The following is a 25,055-nucleotide window of genomic DNA, read 5'->3' as shown; positions in this document are numbered from 1 at the left end:
ATGTTGGTCACAAAGGCAAAGTCTGTCATCCACTTCGAATCGTTAAATTCCGCAATTGAATTCCCCTTGGTTTGCAAGAACTGCTGTATTTTGCTCCTTAAGTCAAAGACTCTTTAAAGAACCTTTCCTTTGCTCAACCAATGCACATCACTATAATAAACCACATCGCCGTGATCCGCTTTGCACTCTTGGGGCAAAAACTCTTGGAATTGCCAATGATTCAATCCTCTTGCCCTAATAATGTTGACGACAGTCACAATAACTTTCATGGCATCCTCAAATCCAATAGTTTTCGTGCACAAATTCTCCTGGTGGATTAAACAGTGGTAATGGACGAAATCTTTTCCTTCTAGTTTCGGTTCTTTCCGTAGCAGCGCACGACAAACCCTTTGTTCTTTTTCACCATAGCAGGGGCATCATCAGTTACCACACTCTCGAGGTTGGTTAAGCTGAGGTCAAAACACTGAGCATTTTCTTGGCAGCTTCAAGAATGTGGCCCAAGGGCTTCAATGAAACGATTTTTTATTTAACTGCATTTTAATGTTAAGTAGTTATTTTTTCAAATTGACCAGCGGGCCATAGCAAAGAGGTCCGTCAAATATTTTATTTTTAACCCAGCTCTAAGATCCATAAGCTAAAATTAGTTTGAACACTGTTTTGTATACAGCTAATTTAGTGTTTTGACTAATTTCTCTCTTATTACAAATAAATTTATTCAGTTGACTTCCTACCATAATGGCTTTGTCAATTCTGTTATCTATTTCCATATTTAATTTACCATCTTCACTAAAAATTGTGCATAAGCAGCTGAAATGTTTTACTTGTTCTGTAGGTTCTCCATTCACAATGCAATTGATATTTTCAATATTTCTGCCTATTTTCATTGTCTTATTACTGATTTTCATACCAAATTTATATGGAATTATAATTTATATCGATGATTATCGAATAACAACAGTTATTCCAAAATCATCCATTAAGCAATTCCCTAACTAAATTCAATCATCAATTTAGTCAGGGACTCTTGCAGGACTTGTACTGGATTTATTTAAAAGTATAATATCGTCTGCATAAAGTAAAGAGCTGAGATTAACATCTCCAATTTTGATATCAGGCAGAGATATGCACTTTTGAATATTTAATTTTTTTTTTTTTTCTGACACTTTCCTTCATAATGTGATCTATATACATAATGAATAACAGAGGGATTAATGTACATCCTTGTCTGATACCAAATTTAACATCAAACCATCTTCCTGTGAATTGAGGGAAGTACAGAAAATGTACTTCCTTCAATTCTAACCACTGACTTACAATTTAAATATAGCCTAAGTATTTTGTGATATAAAGTCCCACTGACACTATGAAACTGTAGCATTTTGAACAGCTTTTCTCTCAGCACCTTGTCATATGCCTTTTCCTGATCTATAAAAAACTTAATACAGATCTTTGTTATATTCCCATGATTTCTCAACTATTTGCCATAAAGTGAAAATCTGATCCTGACAGCCTCTATACGAACTGAATCCAGCTTGTTCTTCACCAAGCTCTACAATCCTTCTCAACTGTTTCACAATTATACTTGCATAAATCATACCAGGAACACTCAGCAGAAAAATCAAATATTCTTTAATTCTCACATTGTTTTATTTCCCTTTTTATACATGGGTACTATGAGAGCTCTACTCCAATCATCTAGAATTTGTCCCTCTGAACTATGCAGTGCAGCCACTGCAAGACTTATACCTCCGTACTTGAGCATTTCTGGTCGAGAATCATCTACTCCTGTTGCCATTCTACATTTCAGGCTTTTGGTGGCTTTTTTTTCTGCTTCAAATATGGATATGTATTCCTGACTGCATGCCTGCTGAGTGCTTTTTTTGCCACTGTGCTGGCACTGCTTCTTTCATTTAACAATTTTTTGAAGTAATTACTCCATACATCAAGGATATCTTTTTCTCCAGTTTTCATGTCAGCTTTATCATCTCTAATTCCTTTTACAGCACTCTTTCCTCCATTACTGAGCTTCTTCGACAACCTCCAGAATATCTTGCCACCTTCTTGATATTTATTTTCAACATTCTTACCAAAGTCTGACTTTTGTTTAGCTACTTTTACAAATGCTTTAGCTTTCTGACATCTGTCCTGTATGCTCTATTTGACAGGAAGTTTTGATATTCATTTTAGAAATTATGGACTTCACAACGTGTTATAAATAACTCTTTCATTTTCCCGATGTTTCGATCTTCATATTAAGATCATCATCCAGAGCATATACAAATATACAGGCTAAGTCGAGTTACATTATGTACAGTAAGCTAGAGAAACAATGATTTGATCACAGGTTATTCTACTGGCATGACCTCTAGTGAAAAAAAAAAAAAAATTATTTAGAAACTACATCAGACAAAATTCTATTTATGATAATATGAATAAACATTCTTTCTTACAGATAGTTTTCTTTCAGTAACAATGATGTCCTATTCTTAGCATTACAATTGTTATTTTTGATTTAGGATCCTGGATTATCTATAGTGCTGTTCATAGTTACTCTTAGAGAGGAAGGTTCTGTGGGGGCAAATATGTGCCTTCCATATGTTTGGGATTTTTAGACCATCATTATTGTTCAGATTGGGGTGGTTGATAATAATCTTACAGGCTTCCTTAAATTTGTGTTCATACCAAGTTTTGGTGTGATGTACACAACTAATGTTTTTTTGTTTTTTTTTTCACTAGAGTTCATGCCAGTAGAATAACCTGTGATCAAATCATTGTTTCTCTAACTTACTGTATGTAATGTAACTCAGCGTGTCTTGTATATTTGTATATGCTCCAGATGATCTTAATATGAAGATCAAAACGTCAGGAAAATAAGAGTCATTTATAACACGGTTGTAAAGTCCATAATTTCTAAAATGAATGCTGATCAACGTGTAAGTAAAAGAAAGGAAGTTTTGATATGCTTTCTTCTTTTCCTTCACCGCCCCATTTAATTTCTTATTCCCACCATGGAGTTCTGATTTTTCTCTCCTTGCAAACAACCTCACCACATGCCTTTCTGACCGAATCAATGTTTTCTTCAGGGTTTGCCAGTGAATATCCAAGGTTTGGTTCCTGTTCTCAAACTCTTTCATTTTTTTCTGGAATAAGGTTCGTGTATTTTAGTCTACAGTTCACATCTGAGAGCTGCTCAACTTTTATTTGCTTTAAAACTTTCTTACATGTTCTTCTTTTCAATATGAAATTCAATTTTATCCTGCTCAAGATTAAATGGTAATCACTTCCAATTTCAAATCATCTGTGGTATAGGTGGATTGATACAATAAAATGTGCCTTAGAAGAGAGAAATATAAGATATGATAATGTTGGAGTCTTAACAGATAAGAGATTGATTGGGAGGAAAATTGTTGATAGGAAGTTAGTAATGATGTAAGTTTTTCATGTAGTACTATCATAATATCTTGTACACCACTTGAGGGTACATGTCAGGAATTTGATGATGATGACCACTGTTAAACTACACAACAGATAGAGACAAGTTTTATGCCAAAAGAATGACGAACTCTCTACATTTGTTTTTGGAAACCACCCATGCATAGTTGCAGTGGTTTGCTGCAAGGAGGCAATAATAGGAAAGATGGTGATGAGTAAATGTGAGAAGTCATTTTGTGTGTTAGAATACGCAAGAACCATGTCCATTGTGACAGTGCAGCGACTATTTTGAGCAGAATACTAGAAGGAACCATCTGTGTACAACAGTATCAAGAAGTAGTATGAGAAATTCCAGGATGAAGGCTGCCTGTAGACGACTCCTCTGCTGAAATGTCCAGGGTCAAATGAAGAAGCTGTGGATTCTGTTAGAGAAGTCTATGAGCACAGCCCATTAAAGTCCACTACATGTGTAAGTTTAGAAGTCTGTGTCTTGCAACCAACAGTGGTAGGATTGTATGGCAAATTCTTTGTTAAGAGACTGAAGATAAACCTTTCAAGCTTCAACTACATCAGGCTACCAGTGTTATTGACAAAGAAGTGCGTTTTAATTTCTGAAGAACTTACAGGAGAGGTTTGAAGTTGATGGTTACATGAAGTCTCTCATCTTTAGTGACAAAGCAACTTTTCTTGTGTGTGGAAAGGTGAATTAGTATAATGTGCAAATCTGGGGGACTGAAAATCCCAATGCAGTCATTGAGAATGTGCGAGACTCACCATGAATATCTTTTGCACAATTTTGAAGGTGTATGGGCCATTTTTCTTCACAGAGCCCACTGTCACAGGGATGATGCACATGTTGGAGAAATGCCTGATGCCACAGCTTAATGAAGACAGTAATGATTACAGCTATCAACAACATTGCTGTCCAGCTCATTACCAATGAAGTGCAAAGGTACTTCAATGAAAACTAACCACAATGTTGGAAAGGGCACACACGTCGAGATGATGACGTGTTAACGTGGTGGCCACCCGGTCACTGGATTTAATGCCATGCGACTTTTTCTTGTGGGGATTCGTGAAGGACAGTGTCTTTATGCCCCCCACTCCTCGATAATCTCATGGAACTTCACAACCGTATCACCGTAGCTGTGACACCGATCGACCATGATGTGCTCTCATGCATGTGGGATGAAATGGATTATTGGCTTGATGTCTGCCACATCAAAAGGTAGACATGTTGAGCATTTCTGAGGTATGTTAAAAAAAAGAAAAGGATAGTTTATCTTTATTTCAGTGTAATAAAATGTGGTATATGTTGTGTAGTTTATTAGTGGTGAATGTTTCTGAATAGCCCTGTACATAATACAGTGCATCACTGTTTTCTTACAATTTCAACTCCATTACCATCAAGCACTTGGTGGTAGATATATGCAATTTATTACATATCTAAACATTTCATAAGCCTCATTAACAAAATTCTAGTAACAAGCAGGAAATACTGTAAACTGAAAAACGAGAATGACTTACTCTAAAAGAAGGCATTTTCGGCATAGCAGCCCTTAATCCAAGTCCAATTCCCATATTGTCTAATCCTAATCCAAATACTGATTCACTAGTAGTGGTATCAAAAAGACTGGATAATGATGGTGCAACTCTTGTTTTGTCTGTTGAACCTCCTTTCTCAGAAATACCATCCATTTCCACAGATTTAATCTAAAGAAATAACTTTTAATTAATAAAGACATACAAAAATTAATACCTATTTGTCATGAATAATTTTTTTTTCATTCTTATTATAAAGCCAGAAAATTAGATTTTACTGATATATCACTAGCTTCTACCCTACTCCTATTTACTAGTTTTCATTCCAGTTTCCTTTCAATTTCAGTTCAAAAGGGATTACGTCAAGTTAAGTTAGCAATCAGCTTCTAAGTTCAAAGTCTGTGTATGGTAATGCTAGTAAGTTTTGATGGCAAAATAAATAAAAATACATTACAATACTTTGTAAATATCTGCAGTATGATTTTTTTTTTTTTTTTATTGATCCCATGTATGAGAGGTTGCTGGACCTATAATAAGCACATCATCACCATGTGTGGGATGCAGATGAGGACTGAGATTTTTTTTTTTGAAGGGTCGTAGCATGTAGCTGTTTGAGAACACTTCATGAAACAGCCTTCATGAAGACGGCTGTTTCAAAAGACACAAGTGAATGAAATAGCAGAGCAAGAGGAGAAGCAGGGTTGGTATGTTTGCAACTGCACGGTAAAGAAAGAATGTTTGCCAGTTGCATCTCTTGTATTAACAGGTATAACTGAAAGTGGAGGAATGATGGTTGCCAATTCACTGGAGCAGTGACCATGGAAGTACATGTAGAATAGATACAGTGACGAAATACTGCACACTTGTGAGACAGAAGTTGACGAGAATCTGTAAGAGCATCTATGAGCCTAATCACTTGCTTCTGGATAGCATCAAGGAACAATTGGAAACATGCCATCAGGGCAGAAGACATTTTAGTGTTCATGTTATTTAGTAGTTTTCTGAAGACTTTTTGTTAAAAAACTATAGGAGGCATACAGTGTTGGGTGGGTGTAAAATAGGCTCTTGAACAAAATAAAATATTGGATGCTGAGATGATCGATGTGATGTGTTTATGCCAAGAAACACTGGAGTTCAAGAAGAGAGAAATCATCTTGTCTCATGATTTGTGTATAACTGAGGGTAAGGATAGATGAGCTGGGATCGCTCTTGCATGAGAAAATGCGAGACTGTGTTATGGGTAATGTTATTAAGTTCTGATGGAAAATTTTTGCCTGTCATTGAACATGAAAATTCATTGAAGGATAATATGTAGATCTACGTTTAAGCACTAGTTGTAGATGATCTTTTAGCCTATGATGTCAGAATATTGCATGGCTTGTCAAATGAGTAGGATGAGTGAAGATTATTATCAACTGCAAAGCAGTGGATTGGATTAGTGGTTATTGTGAGTAGGTCATTTATTTACAGGAGAAAGAGTAGGTGATAGGACAATGCCTCGAGGCACTCTAGCATTGATGGTGAAGCTTGCTATCCAATTATAGAGGGTATCAGGGAGATGAAAGGATGGCAATTGTTTAGTAGGGCTTGATGCCACACACAGCCAAAAGCTATGGAAATGTCAAGGGCGACAGAAAAGTTTCTCCGTACCTTTCCATGTGGTGGGTGATGTAAGCTACAATGTCAGCTGTGGATCTTGAATATCAGAATCCATACTGGTGGTTGCTGATTAACTGGTGAGCTAAATAGTGGAGGAGTTGGCTACTCATGATTTTCTCCATTATTATGGAGAGGACAGAGGTGATGGCAGTTGGTCGGTAGAGTGATAGTAGACCTACATCACCCTTTTTTTTTTTGGAATAGAATGGATATGAGATTGCTTCCGTGCATTAGGGTAAGTACCAGATATGTGTAGTAAATTATAGAGACAATGCAGGATGAGTTTTAGTTCTGGAGCACAACCTTTGAGAACAATTGGAAAGATGACATCAGGACAGAAGACATTTTAGTGTCCAAGTTATTTAGTAGTTTTCTGATAACTTTTTGTCAAAAAAACTATAGCAGGCATACAGCGTTTGATTTCCAGTATGGTACGAGGCGATTTTCCTTGGTCATCTATGCAGGAATTTAAGAAAAAAGTCATGCCAGGAGGTCAGTTTATCTTGGGGTAAAGTAATAGTGGTGCCAGCAGGATGAGATAAAGAGAGGTGGAAGTGCAGGAGAGCAGAAGTTGTGTCCGACAGCCTTAGCAATTGACCAAAGGGCATGGCTTACATTTGGATAGGAGTGGAGTTTTCTGCATGGTCTTTATGAAATTAGATTTTGACTTGCTGATAATATTTCCATATGTTGTGTACTTTGGTATTAGGTAGAGTATGAAGCTCAAGTTCTTGATGCAAACCACATGCAGCAAGCCAAAATTTTTTTCTACAGCTGCTTTGACATATTTTGGCTAAACCAGGGCTTGTCTTGGAAAGTGGATGTGGATTATACGTTGAATGGGGGATGAAGGCCTTCATAGAATTAAGAATAACTTCTGCGACGTTCACAGCAGGTGTTACGGTGAGGTGACTAGAAGAATATAAAACTATGAAAAGGAAGAGTAGAAATTCCAGAGATCACCCCATTGTCTCCTTTGTAGTGCCAGAAGATGCAAGATTGGGAGTGGACAGAGGGGCATTCTGTGAAAAAGGAGTCTTGTACAAGACTGTAGTCTGCATTGCCAAGAGGAGAGGTAACCTCTATGGTGTGGAATGAGAACTGGTCAAAAAGAGATACAGGGTATTTGGGGATGAAGGCCTTCATACAGTTGTGAATAACTTCTGTTACTTGTTCACAGCAGGTGAAAATAAGCAGAAGCACTGAAAATCCTGCTTGGTCAGTGGTGCTGGAGTAGGGGAGCCAGCTGGAATTATGAATGTTGAGAAGCTATTCAAAATGCTACAGTTACACGGTGTCAGTGGGGATTTACACCACACAATACTTAGGCTTTATTTAAGTCTAATTAAATATTTCCTTAAATAAATAAAGCTTTATTTATTTAAGGAAATTGGTATTAAACCTGATATCAAAATTTGAGATGTTAATGTCAGCTCTTTGTATGCAGAGGATGATATGCTTCTAAATAAATCCGCTACAAGTCTGCAAGATTCCCCGACTAAATTGAATAACTGTTGTAATAGATATGGTATGAAGGTCAACAATAGCAAGACAAAGACAATGAAAATATCAACTGCATTATGAATGGAGAAGCTATAGAACAAGTAAAACATTTCAGCTACTCAGTACAATTTTTAATGAAGATGGTAAATTAAATATGGAAAGAGACAACAGAATCGACAAAGCCGGTATGACAGGAAGTAAAATGAATACATTTATATGGAATAAGAGGGAAATTAGTTAAAACAATAAATTAGCTATATACAAGTTAGTGTTCAAACCAATTTTAACTTGTGGAACTAAGAGCTGGGTTAGAAATAAAATACTTGACCAAAAACTAGAGACCACGGATATGAGAGTCCTGAGAAAGATTAGGGGAGTGAACAGATGGCATCAATGGCAATATCATATTAAAAATGAGGATATTAGGAAAGAATTGACATTGTTAGCATCCAGGAATGTGTTGCGTGTTAGCAGAGCTAATATAAGGTAGTATGGTCACTTAAACAAAATGGGAGAGGAAAGATTAGCAAAACAAGTGTTCTCTACCAGGTTGGCAGGAAAAAGACCAAGATATAGGTGGATTGATACGGTAAAAAGTGCCTTAAAAGATAGAAATATAAGATCTGATAATGTTGGAGTCTTGACAGGTAACAGAATGAATTGGGGGAAAAATTGTAGATAGAAAGTTAGTAATGATGTAAATTTTTCATAAAGTACTATCATATCCTGTACATCCCTTGAGGGTACTGTCAGGAATTTGATGATGATGAGGTTGTCCAGGAAGATAAACTCACTATTTGGATGGCTGGATTGCAGGTGATCAAGTTTCATTTGAAGGAATGTGAAGAGATCCGAGTGGTTTTTATTCTTCACTATACAGAGAAGAGGCTGCCAGAAACAGGAATCCCTGCTCTGGAGACCAAACATAGCATTTGCCACTTTTAGACCTCCAATAAGCCAAGGTGGTATTTTACCAGGTGATGAAAAACATCTGCCAAGGTGCATGATTACTGTCACGTATTATTATTATTTTTAATTATCAGAACTATAAACTTTTGATAATTGCAACACATGGTTCTCAAGGTGAAGGAAATGGATGCAGTTGATAAAGAGCCGATTTCAATGACTAATTATAAATAATCGTAATTGCAAAGGAAGACTGGAGAGAATTGCCTGTTAAAGAATTTGCTGTTAAAAACCTTATGCAGGATCAGATATCATCAAATCAATTCAAAGCAAAAATATTTTCTGAAGAGACACCAGCAACAATCTAAATCCAAACAGAAATTACCGTAACACAATAAACTTGATGGCTGAAAATGTTTAAGTTCAGGCCCATCCAAAATCCAAACTTCAGAAAATGAACCTGATTTTGCACTGAATATAACTGTATGTAGACTTATTAAGCTGTTGTTATTTAGGATTATGGCTGAAGTAACTACACTATCTTTTTAATATTTATAGTGAATATATTATGAGAATGGCTAACTTAGATAAAGATCCAGCTGGATCTCAGATTGGTGGCAGAAAAATAATTAATTTAAGATATGCAAGATGATATAATCCTCATAGCAAAAACAAAGGAAGATCTGAAGTAGTTGATTCTATTGGTTAAGAGGGAAAGTAACAGTGCTAGGCTTATTTATAATAGAGGGAGATAAAATACAAATCATCAAAAGTTATGATTTACTGGTTTCAGAATTAGAAATTATGGCAAATGTGAAGATGAAATTAAAAGAAGAATTGTCATGGAAAAAAAAACGCTACCTTTAAACCTGACAAAAATTATGAAAGACAGAGGTGTGAGTAAGACCACGAAAGTTATTGTCAAATCAATGGTATTTCCAGTAGTGATGCATGGATGTGAAAGATGGATTATTAAGAAGAAAGACGAACAGAAAGTGAATTGATTCATTGAATAATGGGTAGTTTATGCATTGTATCTTTGCTACAGATATTTCCATGAGTGGTGTGCAGCAGAACTAGCATTCATCATTCTCCCATTTCTGCTAAATTTACAATAACATGAACAATGACTGCCCAACATTCACTACAGATGAATAAGTAATGCAACAAACTTTTAGATCCAATTCATCTCTCATTCTGTCAAACTGTTCTCTAGAATGGTCTTTCCCATGAAGTATTACTTGGAGGACATTTAAGTAATACTTTATAAGAAAGCTCTTAAAAATAATATCAACAGACTGCTTTTCTTTTTATCACTGCCCACTATGGCATTAATCCGGTAGACTTTCTAGTCTCTGGTATGGGAGTGGTGAAAAAGTAAAAATAACAGGTGGCACGAATATGCACAGTCTAATAATAAAGCAATGAGAGATATAATAAATATTTCAGTAATTACATAAAAAAATAAATGATAGCCTTCAAAATGCACCCTTTCTACAATCACATGCTGAAAGAAGCATGCCTTCCAAAAAACAATTCAGGATATTATTCACTAGAAAGTTACCTAAACATCTATAACTGTCTCATCATGACTTCCTTTCACTTGAGACTGCAGGAAGTCACAGCAAGGACATATGGAGAAAGTCAAGTTTTTTGTTGTTTTTTTTTTTGAAGCAAAAAATTTCACTCATGGAAAGTGGTGTTAAATGAATTGTTGTCATGGTGAAAATTACATTGCCTGATTTCTAGTTACAAATGAATTTGGAATTTCCATGTGATGGTGCTGGTTTATAGTCAACATTCTTTGTGAAAATTCTTATATGAGATATGAGAGTCCTGAGAAAGATTAGAGGTGTGAACAGTATGACAGAATGAGAGATGAATGGGAGTAAAAAGTTTGTTGCATTATCATGTTTTAGTAATCATCAATGGCAATATCATATTAAAAACGAGGATATTAGGAAAGAACTTGACATTGTCAGCATGCATTAGCAAAGCTAATTTCAGGTCACTTAAACAGAATGGGTGAAGAAAGATTAGCAAAACAAGTGTTCTCTGCCAGGTTAGCAGGAAAACGACCCAAAGGAAAACCAAGATATAGGTGGATTGATACGGTACAAAGTGCCTTAGACAATAAAAATATAAGACCTGATAATTTTGGAGTTTTGACAAGTAACAGACTGATTTGAAGGAAAATTGTAGATAGGAAGTTAGTAATGATTAAGTTTTTCATGTAGTACTATCATATCCTGTACACCCCTTGAGGGTACATGGCAGGAATTTGATGATGATGTTTGTGTATTTTAGTCTACAGTTCATATCTGAAAAGCTCAACTTTAATTCACTTTAAAACTTTCTCACATGTTCTTCTTCTTTTCAGTATGAAATTCAGTTTTATCCTGCTCAAGACTAAATGGTGATCACTTGCAATTTCAAATCCTCTGTATACTCTAGTGTCCCTGCACCACTGAGAAATCACTACCAACAATAACATAGTCAACGAGACTTTTTTATTTCTTGCCTCTTCTCTATGTGAATTTGTGCACATCTTTATGTTGGAACATGAGAGGGTGCTCATGATGGATACGTGGTGAATGTGTGTAAGAAGAGCTCAAGATTGAGATAAGTATTCTTGGAATAATTAAGTATATACGAGTGTTTGTTTGAGTAAGAGCTGCTATAAAAGTTGTGCGCTACCATTATTATTAGTGTGAGGGATTTTGTTTTGCTTAAACTTAATTACGAATTCGTTATTATTAGACTTTAGAGTGGTAACCGGCAGATTAGACATGGCAGCGGCTTTGTCATTCCATGACTTTAACTTAGACTTCAGTCATTTCGTTAAGTGTGAGGTGTGTTATATGTATTCTTTTGATTAGATAAATGATTTGTGGATATTTAGGGTGGATGGAAGGAGGGTGTGTGCAAAGTGTGACCTGAACGAGGAATTGATGAATGCAAATATGAAATTCATGACAGAAAGTGTTAGTAGCGAGAATGTCGCAGGGAAAATGAGTGCACGTTCAAAAGAGAAGGATGGTGTGAAAGAGGCGAAAGAATGTTAAAAAAATCAGTAAAAAAGAAAACGAGTGATTTAAAAACTGGAACGGATGTTAATAAGGATAACAGTGAGGCGAGAGTGGCAGAAGGAAATGAAATTGAGAGAACAAATGAAACTGGAAATGGCGTGATGCAGGAATCTAAAGTGGAAAAAATTGAAAGAATGAATGATAGCGAAAGTCAGACCAAAAGTACGAAAGCACAGAAGGATGAATGAGAGTAAAAGTGAGAAGAGGGTGTCGAGAGTTAGAAAATTAGAAAGAATGAATTATAGAGAGAATGTGACGCGAGATTTGGAAGTTGATTTGGATGAGGAAAGAGATGAAATGGATGCGAAATGAAATTAAGAAAATTTAGGTAAAAACTATTAAAACTAATCATGATGGCACGAAAGAGTTAACAAAAGATGAGCGAGTGGAGTTATATGGAGACTCCATTTTTAAAGGTGTGCTAGATGATAGGATGCACAAGGTATATTTTCCAGGTGGTAAAATGAGTAGAGTGATTGAGGCATTGGATATGAGGAGGGAGCGAGCAAAGGAGTTGATGGTTTTAATCGGCACGAATGATTTGACAGAGGACTAAGAGCAAGTCAGAATGGATGTCAGGAGGCTGCTTAGAAAGATAAAAGAGAACAGTGTGACAGGAAGGGTAATCAGCGTGTTGCCTAGGTATGACTGTGGTGAGATGAGGCAGAGAGCAAGGATTATGAATGATATGCTGGCTGAAATGTGTGAGGAGATGGGAGTACAGTTTTTTAATGTGTGAAATGAGTTTGAAGGAAAAAGTGAACTGTATGGGAGCAATGCTGGAAGGTAGAGAAGTGAGTAGACTGAGAGAGAATGAATCAAATCAAGCAGGAAGTAATGTGGAAGAGCAGGAGAGTAAGACAGGAGTCTTACTCTCCTGCTCTTCCACAGGGGAGGTTCAGGGTGGACAGGGGTACATAGCGTGAGAAAGGTGGATGCTCCGATAGGAGGTAAGAGCATGTGTAGACAGGAAAGAAATGGGATGACCTGGGATCAAGAGGAAACAGTTGGAATTGAAAAGGGTTTTAAAATGAATAAGCAGAAAGGGAAATGGCCCCAGTCGAGCATGGAGAGATCATATCGAGTGAGTAGTATCAGTGGAACTAGCTGTAGATCCAGAAATGAGCTGTTGTGTTTGTATACAAATGCTAGAAGTATAAGAAACAAGGCAGATGAAATGGTTGCATTAACTGCATCTGTTCACCCAAAGATTGTTGGAATAAGTGAGACATGGTTGGAAGAGGACGACATCCTGACAGGAATAGAGATGGAAGGATATGATGTGTTTTGTGAGAATAGAAGGTGTAAAAAGGGAGGGGAAGTACTATTGATGATAGAGAAAGTGTTATGTTCATACAAAGTAGAGAAGCAAGAGGGAAATAGTGCCAGTGGTTTTGAGGCAGTATGATGCGAGATAGAGGTGAATGGAATCAAATACTTGGTTGGATGTTCTTATAGACCTGGTAATGTGGATGGTGGTGATAATGAAATGTATAATCAAATTAGTCAAGAAATAAGAAAAGAGTGATCATTATGGGCGATTTTAATTATGGAAATATAGACTGGAATGATGAGATAGCAACTGGAAGTAAAGAAAATTAGTTTGAGTTTTTGAGGGATAACTACCTCAGACAGTATGTAATAGAGTGCACGCAAGGATTGAGGATCTTGGATTTGGTCATCTTATCAGAGGATGTAATTATAAATGAGGCGTCAAATCATCCACCAATTGGTGAGAGTGATCACGAGGTGATTACCTGGGTGGTTGCCAGCAGCATGAGGACCTCTGTGAGAAAAGGGTATATGTGAAACTACAAGGGGGATGATTATGAAGAGCTCAGGAGACAGCTTGCAGGTGTAACATAGAATGAGGAGTTAGCTGGAAAAGAGATCAATGCAACTTGGGAGATTTTCAAAAACTATCTAGTAGATGTAATGTCTAAGTGTAATCCAAGGGTGAGAAGGTTAAATAAGGTAGGTGTGAGATGGATGAATAAAGAGATTAAGCATGTGTTACAGAGAAAGAGGGCATTGTGGAGACAGCGTAAGAGAAGTGGAAATAATCAATTCCATGAGATCTACAAAGACCAGGCAAGGAGGGTGACTTGGTTGGTGAGAGTAGCTAAAGAGGTATGACCAGTTAGCTAATGAAGCCAAAAAGATTCCTAAGGAGTTTTATCGATATGTAGCCAGCAAAAGAAAGAATGATTATGGAAGGATGACATTGATAGGAGAAAATGGTATAAAGACAGCTGTTGCAGAATGTGTGGTGGAGATACTTAATGAGCAATTCATAAAGGTCTTTCAATCCTGTGAATGCGACTTCAGGGAGAGATTGAGAGCAGTAGATGATGGGGAGGAGAGACCGACTGTAAGTGAACAAGAGGTGTATGGGGAGTTGAGTAAACTAGATGTTAATAAGGCTGTGGGACTTGATAATATATCACCACGTATTCTGAAGGAATGTGACAGGGAGTTGACACCTGTCTTGACATATTTTTTTAGTACGAGTCTTGCACTTGGTCAAGTTCCTAGGGAGTGGAAGGAGGGCAAGATTGTGCCACTTCATAAAGAAGGTGATTGAACTCAAGCATCAAACTATAGGCCTATCTGTGTGTCAGGTGTTGTGGTTAAGTTGTTGGAGAAGCTTGTGAGAACTAGGATCCAGAGTTGGGTTGACAACAATGGTATTATCTTTGATGGACAGCATACATTTTCTAAAGGGAGGTCATGTTTTAGTAATCTACTTACTTATTACAATAAAGTGACTGCTTCCTTGGACAAAGGAGAAGGATACACAGTGATATACTTAGATTTCCCAAAGGCTTTTGATAGAGTACTTCATGATAAATTGATAGTCAAACTTGAGCAGATGGGGTTGGATATTAGATTAGTGCATTGGATTGGAGACTGGCTATCTGAAAGGTATCAACAAGTTGTGTATGGGGGGTGCAATATCCAGGAAAAGGAAAGTCACTAGTGGAGTGCCTCATGGGTCTGTTTTGGAGCCATTACTGTTTAACTTGTATATTAATGATATAGGTGAATATTTGGATGGAGATATTCAGTTGTTTGCAGATGATGAAAAGTTGGGATGAACCATGAAAAGTAGTGAAGATGTTGTGGCCTTACAAGAAGACTTGAATAAATTGAGTGATTGTGTTGTATTGATTTTTCTCTATATTAGGTATTTTTTTGTCTAATACATCAATACAAGTAAGAACCCTTTACAGATATCACGTGGTACCTCTGGATAACAAAGGAATTGCCTCAGGATCGAGCCAATGCATCAGAGTTTCCAAGGTCAACCTCTCGTAAAGCTCTAAGAAATTTATATTAATATTGCTGCACCACTTATGGCACTTAGATTAAACAAACTAAATTAATCAAGAGGCGATCCCAGAACGTACTCAAGTGATACCTTACCTTTGCAGACGTGGCCAATATTCTCGCTCCCTAATTTCCCGCTGAGGTTCGTGTTAATTTTTATTTGCAAGAGGTGCATCGGATTCCAAATTACAGACAATCTTGATTGGATTCAAAAAGCAAAAGTTTATTGAACACTATATAAATGTACAGAATATGATATTACAATTCTCATTCTAAGAAGGTTAATGACAATTAGGTTATACGTAAAATACTCTAACTGGACACAATTACTCAAATTGATTATTCTATGTTATCACTATCAATTTAATCAGTCAATAAGTACTCCAGCTAGGTAAGATACTAATAGCAATAATTACTCTAAATTAGTCACAAGCAGACCACTCTAGGTAGCAATAATGTCAATTATAATTTGTTGCTAACATCAATCTTCACTCTGAATTATTCTAACATTCTTTAAGCACATACAATAACTCAGTACCGCAAAGCTATAATGTTATGACATAAAACTTTAGATCACTTCAGTTCAGTTTATGATACTAGTCTAGTTCTTTCTTCTGAATTACTACACAACACAAATTCCTTTCAACCATAGTTAGCAAAAACAGTAAATTCTACTTATCTATACTCAAAGTTCATCACACTTGCTGATCCATTGGAAATTTTCTCTCCTCATTCAAATGTTCCTTTGATTCCCTCAACAGGCTTTAAGGCACGTGGCTCTCCAAGCTATTAATGAGTCTTAACCATCTCCGCATGATGAGTGCGTAACCCTTCCTTCTAGGGACGGCTGGCCTATTCTAGTTCCCCGGGACGATGGATCTAGAATTTCCGTTGCTGTATCGTCCAAGCTCTCCAGAATGGAGGTGATGTCACCACTGTCCAGCTCACGACCAACTCGAGGACATCCGGAAACGAAAAAAGCTATGTTAGGGGAGTTCTTGGCCCTTTTATTTCACCCTTCATCTCGATGATTCCTACACTCTACAATGTCCACCTAGCCCTTGGAAATTTTGTCATGTGGGTCAACGTCACAGCAACCACCTTCTCCATTACCCCTCTCATGCCGAAGGTATGCAATCACCCGGGGCAAACTGTTCCCCTCGCATTACTGCTCCATGAACTTTGGACTTGCAATCCACTCAGAATTTTATGCAAGTCATGTAACAACTCTAAGTATTTATAGTTCTAACAAGTATTGAATATTTACACATCGCACTGTTAAATACACAAACAAGTGATCTTTACTTGAATTATTTGATAAACTACTCCTTTCTCTAAGTTTTGGAACACTTGATATATTTACAGGTTGTATTATAACACACTTAGAGACAAACATATGTATTTATACCCCTTTCATTGGGTCTTGTTTGTTAAACTATGATGAGATTGGAAATCTTAAATTCTCAATCTATCACAATTTAACAATTGGGCATGGAAATGGAGATGGGAGTTCAATGTTGCAAAATGTAAGGTTTTAAAATTTGGAAAACAAAGAAGGGATGCAGAATTTATGCTTGGTGAGGATACATTGTGGGAGGTGGAAGAAATAAGAGATCTGGGGGTGATAGTGGATAAGGATCTGAAATTTAGAGGACACATAGCCAAATTTGTGAAGACAACACAAAGGCTTCTGGGAATGATGCGGAACACACTGATGTGTAGAAGTAGGGAGATTCTTGTTCCATTGTATAAGGCTTTGATTAGGCCACACATAGATTATTGTGCCCAGATTTGGTCACCTGGTTTTCAGAAGTATGAAGAGATGTTGGAAAGGGTCCAAAGGCAATTGACTAAGGTAGTTTCTGACCTCTGGAATGCCAAGTATGAGGAAAGATTGAGAAGATGTAATTTGCAGTCTGGTGGACAGGAGGAAAAGGGGAGATATGATAGAAACCTACAAGTTGGTAAGGGGTTGTTATAGGACCAATGCTGGAGATGTTTTACAGAGGATAGTGGGAGATCAGGGGAGAACCAGAGGTCATCCCGGGAAACTGTATAAAGAAGGTATGAGTAGGGGATTGAGGGGGCAGGTTTTTTTCGTGCAGAGTTGTAAATGATCGGAATGCCTTGCCTGAGAGTGTGATGTCTGCAAGAAGTTTGAATGTGTTCAAGGCACGGCATGATGAGCTGTGTGTGTGATAAAAGGACCTCCCAGATGAGTCTTTGACTCCATGAGGTCTTAGGTTAATAATAACAACAACAACACTGTGTTAGTAATAATTAGTCCAGTCCTGAGCAGAAATCCAACAGGTCTTGCCATTATTATTAGCTTTGATCTTCTCTCCAAATTTTCTCAAAATATTTTTGTATGTCTGACAATCATTTCCTACTCTGCTATTTAGATCCCCAACAAGATCTCCTTTCAGTTATATAGCCGTGACCCTTAAGCAATCCATTTTGCTGATCAGTCACTTTGATCTCTATTATTACTCTTAAAATAATTTTTTGGTTTAACTTTATCAGAGAAAACAATCTAATATGATTTTTTTTTTGTGACAAATAACATTCTTTCCTGTCATTCACAAAGCTTATAATTGCATATTTGACATAGAGCTTCACAATTTCATAATCTACTTTTTATTTCAGATTTCTAAAATGGAGATGTAAAGATTAACAACAGGTTTCTTGCAAATAAATTCTGAAAATGGAAGTTTCTTGTATCCCCCCCCGAGCACATGCATTTTAAAAATGTATTTAAATGTGATTAATGGCTATCAATAACAGGCTCACGTGTAATTCATTCAATCACTATAATTTTATTATGCCATTCACATGCAGAAATTGTATAAATTATTGCCGAGTTTGTTTTCCTGCATCAAATCTTCCCACTTTTCTTTTCTGTCTTCAGCTTGCTACTCATATATACACATAGAATTCATATTTCTAGATTTTTCATTTGTGTGTGTGTGTAATAAAATTTCCAAATATGGAAATTAACTTTGATATTATACTCTAAAACAGACAAAAACATTTTCCTTCTACCTAGCTTTTCTGCTGTGGAAAATACCATCATTAGGGGCATGCCCATGTATGAGGGACTTTCCAAGTAATAGAACATTTTTTTTTCTTCCTAGTAATCTTTAATAATAATAATAATAATAATAATAATAATAATAACAGTAAGCTGAAATAATACAAAAAGAAATAAGTTGCACTTGCCCCAACAATAAATCAGTTTATCAATACCAGTATTAAAGAAACCCATGCCCACACCCAATAACCAACATGCCACCGCTTGATGAACTTCCTCATACATAGTGAAATGCCTTTTGAAAATATGTTTCTTGAGAGGAATGAACAAATGGAAGTCTGGGCTGAAGGGAGTAGGATGTGCAGAGAGTTTCCCAAAAATTATAGCACAACCATTCACAAGTGGTGCACACAGTAGTTGTGCACCAAAATCACATCACTTCTCAGGAGTCCTGATTGTTTGTATTCCATGTTGGCTTTCAGTGTGTGTCAAACATTGTGCAGCAAAGCTATGCATTGATTGTTCCTCCCTCAACAAAGTCCACCAACAGAACACTGCAGCCATGACTTTTTGGACAGTGGGAACAGTTTTGAATATTTTTGCACACAAGAGATTGTAGATGTTTCCAGATCATGGAGTCTTGTATGTTCCAGAGTAAAGTGAAGAACCCACGTTTTGTTCTCTGTGACTAGGCAAGCTAGGCCAGCCTTTGTCGCTGTATTGCAATTACAGACTCTCCAAATACATCCCCATATGTGTTGCCTTGTGCTCCTCTGACAACTGACTGGGCACCCAGCAGGAGCACACCTTTTGAAAGCCAAGGATATCATGAACAATTTTAAAAATAGCAGACTTACTCGAGTTAACCACTTTGCAATTTCACACAGTTTCACTCGCTGGTCTTAAAGAACGATGCCCTTAATGCATGAATTGTCTTTCCATGACACTGCCTGGAGATATGGCATATTAAATGACCTTGTTAAACTTGGTCTTAAGGCGGTATCTTCCTGTTTTTATTAAGAGCTTTCTATCCAGTTGTCTGTTCCAAGTCCAGATGGGTAGCATGTTAACTCGCACTCAATTACTGAACAGCTTTCTCTGACAGTAGGCAATTGTCTTTATGTCTACTTCACAATATGTGGGTGATTGAAAGACAGTTTCAACAAGCAGTCTATCATATTTCTTTATGGGCTCTTTATCATTCGTTCAGGTTATCTGCTGAAAAAAAAAAAAAAACATCCGTGTACACTTCTGCTGGAGTTGGAAACACACGCTGCACCTCAATCCTAATTTAACAATGAGACAAGCTGGTATCCATGTAATTCCAGAGGCCAAGTTTCTGGCACTCATCCTTGATACAAAGCTCACTTTCTTTATTTTCGTTCATCATATTCGGAATAAGTGCAAAAAGCAATTTAACATCTACTGCACTCTATCCTCTGCTGAATAGGGTGCTGATCGATGTTCCTTGCTCTGCATTTATGGTGCACTTGTACCTTCAAAGCTTGATTATGAACCCTAGGTTTACACTTCTGCAAACGAGAGAGAGCACGTTCCGGTGGTTGGACACAGTCATCATTGCATCCCTAATTAGCTATTGGTGCTTTTTGCACATCACCCGTTCAAAGCACCTATAAGCAATAAGAACACTGAAACCACATGTTATTTCAGGAAAACGTCACTTATACATGTTTCTAAGCAGATCAAATGGTCCAAGATTGACCAGTATATACAAAAGCCACATTATATGTTGGAAAAGTCTGTTGTTTTCTAAGTACCAGAGAAGCCTTGCATTTACCATTTTTTCCAAGATGTTACAAAGACAGCTAGTCAGAGCAATAGGATGATAATTACTGGCCTGGGTTGGATCCTTACCTGGCTTTGGGATAACAATGACAATTGACTTATTACAAGAGTCCAGAAACTCATCATCATCATCATCAAATTCCTGCCATGTACCCTCAAGGGGTGTACAGGATATGACAGTGTTACATGAAAAAATTACATCATTACTAACTTCCTATCTACAATTTTCCTCCAAATCAGTCTGTTACTTGTCAAGACTCCAACATTATCAGATCTTATATTTCTATCGTCTAACGCACTTTGTACCGTATCAATCCACCTATATCTTGGTCTTCCTCTGGGTCGTTTTCCTGCCAACCTGGCAGAGAACACTTGTTTTGCTAATCTTTCCTCTCCCATTCTATTTAAGTGACCATACCATCTGAGATTAGCTCTGCTAACGCATTCCTGGATGCTGACAATGTCAAGTTCTTTCCTAATACCCTCATTTTTAATATGATATTGCCATTGATGCCATCTGTTCACGGCTCTAATCTTTCTCAGGACTCTCATATCTGCGGTCTCTAGTCTTTGGTCAAGTGTTTTACTTCTGACCCAGCTCTCAGATCCATAAGTTAAAATTGGTTTGAACACAGTCTTGTATACAGCTAATTTAGTGTTCCGACTAATTTCTTTCTTATTCCATATGAATTTATTCAATTGACTTCCCACGATACCAGCTTTGCTGATTCTGTTGTCTATTTCTATATTTAGTTTACCATCTTCAGTAAAAATTGTGCCTAAGTAGCTGAAATGTTTTACTTGTTCCACAGGTTCTCCATTCACAACACAGTTGACATTTTCAATGATTCTACCTATTTTCATTGTCTTTGTCTTTTTATTGCTGACCTTCATACCATATCTATTACAACAGCTATTCAATTTAGTCAGAGAATCTTGCAGACTTGTAGCAGATTTATTTAGAAGTATAACATCATCCGCATAAAGCAAAGAGCTGATATTAACATCTCCAATTTTGATATCAGGTTTAATACCACATTCCTTCATAATGTGATCCATATAGATAATGAATAACAGAGGGGATAATGTACATCCTTGTCTCACACCAGATTTAACATTAAACCATCTTCCTGAACTTCCTTCAATTCTAACTGCTGACTCACAACTCAAATAAAGACTAAGTATTGCTTGATATAATGCCCCATTGACACCATATAACTGCAGCGTATTGAATAGCTTCTCTCTTGGCACCTTGTCATATGCATTTTCCAAATCGACAAAACTTAAATACAGATCTTTGTTATATTCCCATGCTTTCTCGACTATTTGTCGTAAAGTGAAGATCTGATCCTGACAGCCTCTATTTGGCCTGAATCCAGCTTGTTCTTCACCAAGCTTTTCTTCCACAATTCTTCTCAACCGTTTCTCAAGTATACTTGCATAGATCTTGCCAGGAACACTCAGCAGGGAAATACCTCTGTAATTCTCACATTCAGTTTTATTTTCCTTTTTATATATGGGTACTATGAGAGCTCTACTCCAATCATCAGGAATTCGTCCCTCTGTCCAGGCTTTCTGAACTATGCAGTGCAGCCACTGTAAGACTCTTATACCACCATACTTCAGCATTTCTGGTCGAATATCATCTACTCCTGCTGCCTTTCCACATTTCAAGCCTTTGATGGCTTTTTCTACTTCAAGTATGGATATGTATTCCTGACTGCATGCCTGGTCAGTGTTTTTTATCACTGTGCTGTCATCACTGCTTGTTTCATTTAGCAGTTTTTCAAAGTAATTACTCCATACTTCAAGGATATCTTTTTCTCCTGTTTTCATTTCACCTTTATCATCTCTAATTCCTTTTACAGCACTCTTTCCTCCATTCCTAAGCTTCTTCAACAACCTCCAGAATATTTTGCCACCTTCTTGATATTTATTTTCTATATTCTTGCCAAAGTCCTCCCATGACTTTTGTTTAGCTAGTTTTACACACTGTTTAGCTTTCTTACATTTGTCTCTGTATTCTGTAAGAGTAAAAGCTGACTTATTTGCCAGGAACTTTTGATATGCTTTCTTCTTTTCCTTCACTGCCTCTTTAACTTCCTGTGTCCACCAGGGAGTTCTGATTTTTTTATCCTTGCACACAACCTCACCACATGCCTCTCTGGCAGAATCAATCAATGTTTCCTTCAGAGTTTGCCACTGAATCTCCAAGGTTTGATTCCTGTTCTCAAACTCTTTCATTTTCTTTTCAATAATATTTCTGTATTTTAGTCTACAGTTCACATCTGTGAGCTGCTCAACTTTTATTCGCTTTAAAACTTTCTTACATGTTATTCTTTTCAATATGAAATTCAATTTTATCCTGCTCAAGACTAAATAGTGATCACTTCCAATTTCAAATCCTCTGTACACTCTGGTGTCCTGCACCAGGGAGAAAACATCGCTATCAACAATAACATAGTCAATGAGACTTTTCTTATTCCTAGCCTCTTCTCTCCATGTGAATTTGTGCACATTTTTATGTTGGAACATGGTGTTAGTAACAACCAGTCCATGTCCTGAGCAGAAATCCAACAGATATTTGCCATTATTATTAGCTTTGCTCTTTTCTCCAAATTTTCCCAAAATATTTTTGTATGTCTCACAATCATTTCCTACTCTGCTATTTAGATCCCCAACAAGGACCAACTTTTCCTTTTTCATTGTGTCAGTTGCTTTTTCTAAAGCCTCAAAAAATTCCTCCACTTCTACCTTAGTAGAACCTTCTGTGGGACCATAGGCACAAATAAGTCTCATTGTCCAGTTCCCCATTCTCATATTTGCCCACAATACTCTACTTGAGACTGACTGCCATTCAAGAAGATTAGCCTCGTATTTTGTGTTGAATACTATGGCTACTCCTTTTCTTTGATTGTCATTGCCTGAATATAACATTTTGTATTTATTGCTCAGAAAGATCTCACCAGTTTTGGTCTTTTTTGTTTCAGTCACCCCTATTATGTCGATCTGGTACTTATCTAATTCCTCAGCTAGCTCCATTTCTTTGCCATTCAGGCTTCTTACGTTGATAGTACCGATCTTTAACTCTGGTGATGTTGAGTTGGGGTTTGTTTTCAGATTTGTTCCAGTAGCTGACTTTTCGCTGTTCGCCCTGGTTCCCTGGCGAAAACAACGGGGGCCTTGTTTAACCGGGCGACGCCCCAGCCGGCATGAAATTTTGTCATGTTGTACCATCATTTTTTATTTTGGTTTAACCAATAAGAATACAATTTGGTCGGCTAAATCCCAAATTGCCAGCCCATCCTCGTTCGTTCAGTATCAAAGTAGATACCCAACAGGGTGCACCACGAGAAGGTGAGGATTGGACATTGGTCCAGAAACTCTTCTTCTATAAATATTGTATAGTTGTATTGATCTGTTGTATAGTAAGAAAAGGAGACATTCATTAATGTTATGTGCTTTATCATCTCATAATGGATGTCATCAGGGATGACTGTACTAGAGTGAGATAGCAAAAGGGCTATTTTGAGTTACTCTTTAACAAATGACGAACGGAATGGCTCTATGCCCTTGGTATAGAAGTTTAATCACCGATTCTCTTAATGCTTTTTCACTATTAAAAATTCAGGAGGATATGAGGCTGTTTCTGGGGTTTTTGCACAAAGTGTCTGCAATAGCTTTGAGATCAGCAACAATACATCCATGGTGTGTTCCATATCTACTGTTCATCTTCCAGATCTTATCCATTTTTTTGCACTAGTTGCATGATTAATCAATGATGTAAATTGGATCCAGGATTGTTTTTGATTCTGACATCTCACATGATGTGCTTTGGCATGAGTACATTTAAATGCTATTCAGTTATTTGCAGTAGGGTATCTAACAAAATATACCCTATGCTCTATCTAGTTCTTTTTTGGCTGCTTAGCACTCTTGGTTCCGCCAAGGCTTTGAACAGACTGGAAATCAAGATGATGTTTTCAGAACTGCTGCAGTTGCAGCACAGACAATACATCTGCTACATGTTTCACTGCTTCATTAACAGGTGTTAAACTGACAGCTTCAGTATTAATATACTCTGGTAGGGTATCTAAGAAAATATACCCTATGAGGATATATTTTGTTAGTATACCCTACTCTGAGCATATTTCCTCATCTGGAACATCTAGGAGGTCCACTCTGAGATCACTCCTCTACAGAATAGAGTGTTTTATGAGGTATAACTGTTATAGGTATTCCACCCATGGATGCTGCTCTGAGTAGTTTTTCTGAATGTTGTTGACAAGTGCCTATGAGGATATTGTCTGAATGTAGTTTCTTTACTATTTTGGGAGAACCTACCAACCCTTCTATAACCTTTTGAATGAAGAACGGTGACATTTTCCCTATTGGCTTTTCACCTGTATCATAGATGTTTAGAAAAACTGGTACATTTATAATGGTATCGCATCTTTTGTTTCTTGTTATTGAAAGACATATCAATACTGGCTGGGTCTTTGTTAGGGTCCCTGAAACTATTCAGGATGGATTCATGCTTGAGTGGTTTTTGGTTCAATGGCAGAGCTCTCCATCCTGAATAGTTTCAGGGACCCTAACAAAGACCCAGCCAGTATTGATATGTCTTTCAATAACAAACAAGAAACAAAAGATGCGATAAGACTTGCTGATATGCTCATATGACATCTGGGGTAACCCTGGCATTCCACTCCTGAGCACAGTCATTGCTTGCCAGTGAGCATAGCAGCAAGTCTTAG

At 37.1% G+C, this 25,055-nt stretch overlaps 1 protein-coding gene across 1 annotated transcript in view; it reads right to left on the bottom strand.

The window, feature by feature from the left end:
- Set1 (SET domain containing 1) overlaps window positions 1-25,055 on the bottom strand; it is a 318,942-nt gene that overhangs the window by 138,515 nt on the left and 155,372 nt on the right. Inside the window, exon 6 of the mRNA XM_090405939.1 lies at window positions 4,960-5,145. Within this exon, the coding sequence (XP_090262065.1) occupies window positions 4,960-5,145 (186 nt within the window). The remainder of the gene's footprint in view (window positions 1-4,959; window positions 5,146-25,055) is intronic.

Source organism: Typopeltis vanoorti, chromosome 16, assembly GCF_054136105.1.
Source record: "Typopeltis vanoorti isolate ZY-2024b chromosome 16, IOZ_Tvanoo_1.0, whole genome shotgun sequence".
Taxonomy (NCBI): Eukaryota; Metazoa; Arthropoda; class Arachnida; order Uropygi; family Thelyphonidae; genus Typopeltis; species Typopeltis vanoorti.
Note: the sequence above shows the minus strand (reverse complement) of the source record. Positions and strands in the feature narration are given on the sequence as shown.